Source organism: Pundamilia nyererei, unplaced genomic scaffold, assembly GCF_000239375.1.
Source record: "Pundamilia nyererei isolate P.nyererei 1_Seehausen unplaced genomic scaffold, PunNye1.0 scaffold00088, whole genome shotgun sequence".
NCBI classification, from domain to species: Eukaryota; Metazoa; Chordata; class Actinopteri; order Cichliformes; family Cichlidae; genus Pundamilia; species Pundamilia nyererei.
This window is the reverse complement of record NW_005187489.1, coordinates 2,547,727-2,549,500: the sequence shown is the minus strand read 5'-3', so window position 1 is coordinate 2,549,500 and position 1,774 is coordinate 2,547,727. Positions and strand designations below refer to the sequence as shown.

General features: G+C 48.1%; 1 protein-coding gene across 1 annotated transcript in view; it reads left to right on the top strand.

The window, feature by feature from the left end:
* crybg1 (crystallin beta-gamma domain containing 1) overlaps positions 1–1,774 on the top strand; it is a 28,625-nt gene that overhangs the window by 24,552 nt on the left and 2,299 nt on the right. Inside the window, exons 16-20 of the mRNA XM_013912369.1 lie at positions 499–701; positions 786–812; positions 914–1,026; positions 1,378–1,510; positions 1,593–1,732. Of these exons, the coding sequence (XP_013767823.1) occupies positions 499–701; positions 786–812; positions 914–1,026; positions 1,378–1,510; positions 1,593–1,732 (616 nt within the window). The remainder of the gene's footprint in view (positions 1–498; positions 702–785; positions 813–913; positions 1,027–1,377; positions 1,511–1,592; positions 1,733–1,774) is intronic.

The window sequence follows — 1,774 nt, the reverse complement described above, 5'->3', positions numbered from 1 at the left end:
TCTTTTTCCAACACTTTAAAGGGCCAGTTCACCCAAACCACTCCCACAGTTTCTCTCCAGCTGATCGTTGAGATGTGCCAGCGCTGATTAAATATTCAAAACTCGTGCGATACAGGGCTAAAAAACTCTAAAGCAAGTCTGTTCGTTTTTACAGGGAAGATTTCTTTGTTGGTTTTCAGAGCTGGTTGGATTTGTTTGCCCAACACTCTGCTGTTAGCTCTGCGACGGCCTCGCCTGTCATTTTACAGCCTCTGAGACGAGACTCAGCCTGTTTATACAGATAATGCTGCAGCTCAAGTCATTATTCAAAGAAACCTGAAGATGTGCTGTTTGCAAGCACTTCTTTGATTTTAGAGCAACAATGGCTTTTATTTTGGTTTCCTTGGAGTTAGGTGGTTTCCAGTTTCAGCAGACATCCCTGTACGAGTATCCTAAACATAAACTTCATCCATGTAATGAGTGGGTAAATCGTGGCTCGTGTGCTTCTCACGGTTACAGGATTCACTGCAGAGCTTGTGATGCAGATGAAAACATGGAGGCTGTGGTTTCATTTCTTAGCTGGTTGTCGTTGCAGGTGGGTGGCCTTTGAGAAGCCTGGGTTCAGCGGAGAACTCTACGTCCTGGAGAAAGGCATGTACGCAAACCCGGAGGACTGGGGAGCTCAGAACTTCAGGATCGCATCCATACAGCCCGTGTTCCACGTAAGAAACCATCAGCATCCGTTAATCACACAAAGGCTTAACGTCATAAAAGGTGCATTTCTAACAACTCTGTTTGTTCTGCAGGACAGCATGGGAACCACAAAATTCAAGGTATCGCTCGTTCGTGTGCAGCTCGGCATCAATCAGAAATGATGAGGAGTCTCTGTTAGTGTGTGCTGCTGGGTCGCTGAGGCTGTTTGGATGTGTTACAGGTCCAGCTCTACTCTGAGGAGCACTTCCAGGGACGGCTGGTGTGTCTGGAGGACAGCGCGGCAGCTCTGGATGAAGACTTCACACCCAGGTCCTGTAAGGTGCTGGCTGGCAGGTAAACAACCACCACAAGCCTGTTTTAGGGAATCTTTGTCCTTTTCAGAGTACTCTCCTGTAAGACGTTCTCATATAGAACAATGTTTGTTTCTGTTCCTCTACGTCAGGAATTAAACTCTTATCTTCTGATTTTAATGCTCAGAGTTAGTTAAACAAAAAAAGATTGACTCTTGGAGTGGGTGGAAAATTGATTTGGTTGCAGTTTATCGAACTTCAAATGTGTTTTTATCAGAATTGATGTCATGTGGTTATCGTCTGTACTTATGAGGTCATGAGGGGTCAGAAATGCTGCTGCACGAGGTAACATTTTTGCATGGCTTCATTCAATATACTGCATATTTGTTGTCAGCTGGGTGGCACATGAGGGATCCCAGTTCACGGAGAACATGTACATCCTGGAGGAGGGGGAGTACCCCAGCACAGAGGCCATGGGCTTCTTGTCCTCAGACTCGAGCTTCCGGTCCATCCGGACTGCAGGACATGTGAGTGTTTGTTCTCCCTGGACGTGTCTTCAGCCCTCTGTGGTGCTCTGTGTGAACTCAACCCTCTGCTCTCCACCTCCAGGAGTTCTCTCTGCCGTCCATCGCCCTGTTCACGAAGGTGGGCTGCAGAGGTCGCAGGGTGGTGCTGACGCGCGAAGCTGTGAACCTGCATCAGGCCGGCCTGGACGCTCGCATACGCTCCCTGGTGGTGGACGGAGGAATGTAAGTGACAGAGATGAACGTTTGAGCCTCTGCTGGTTTATA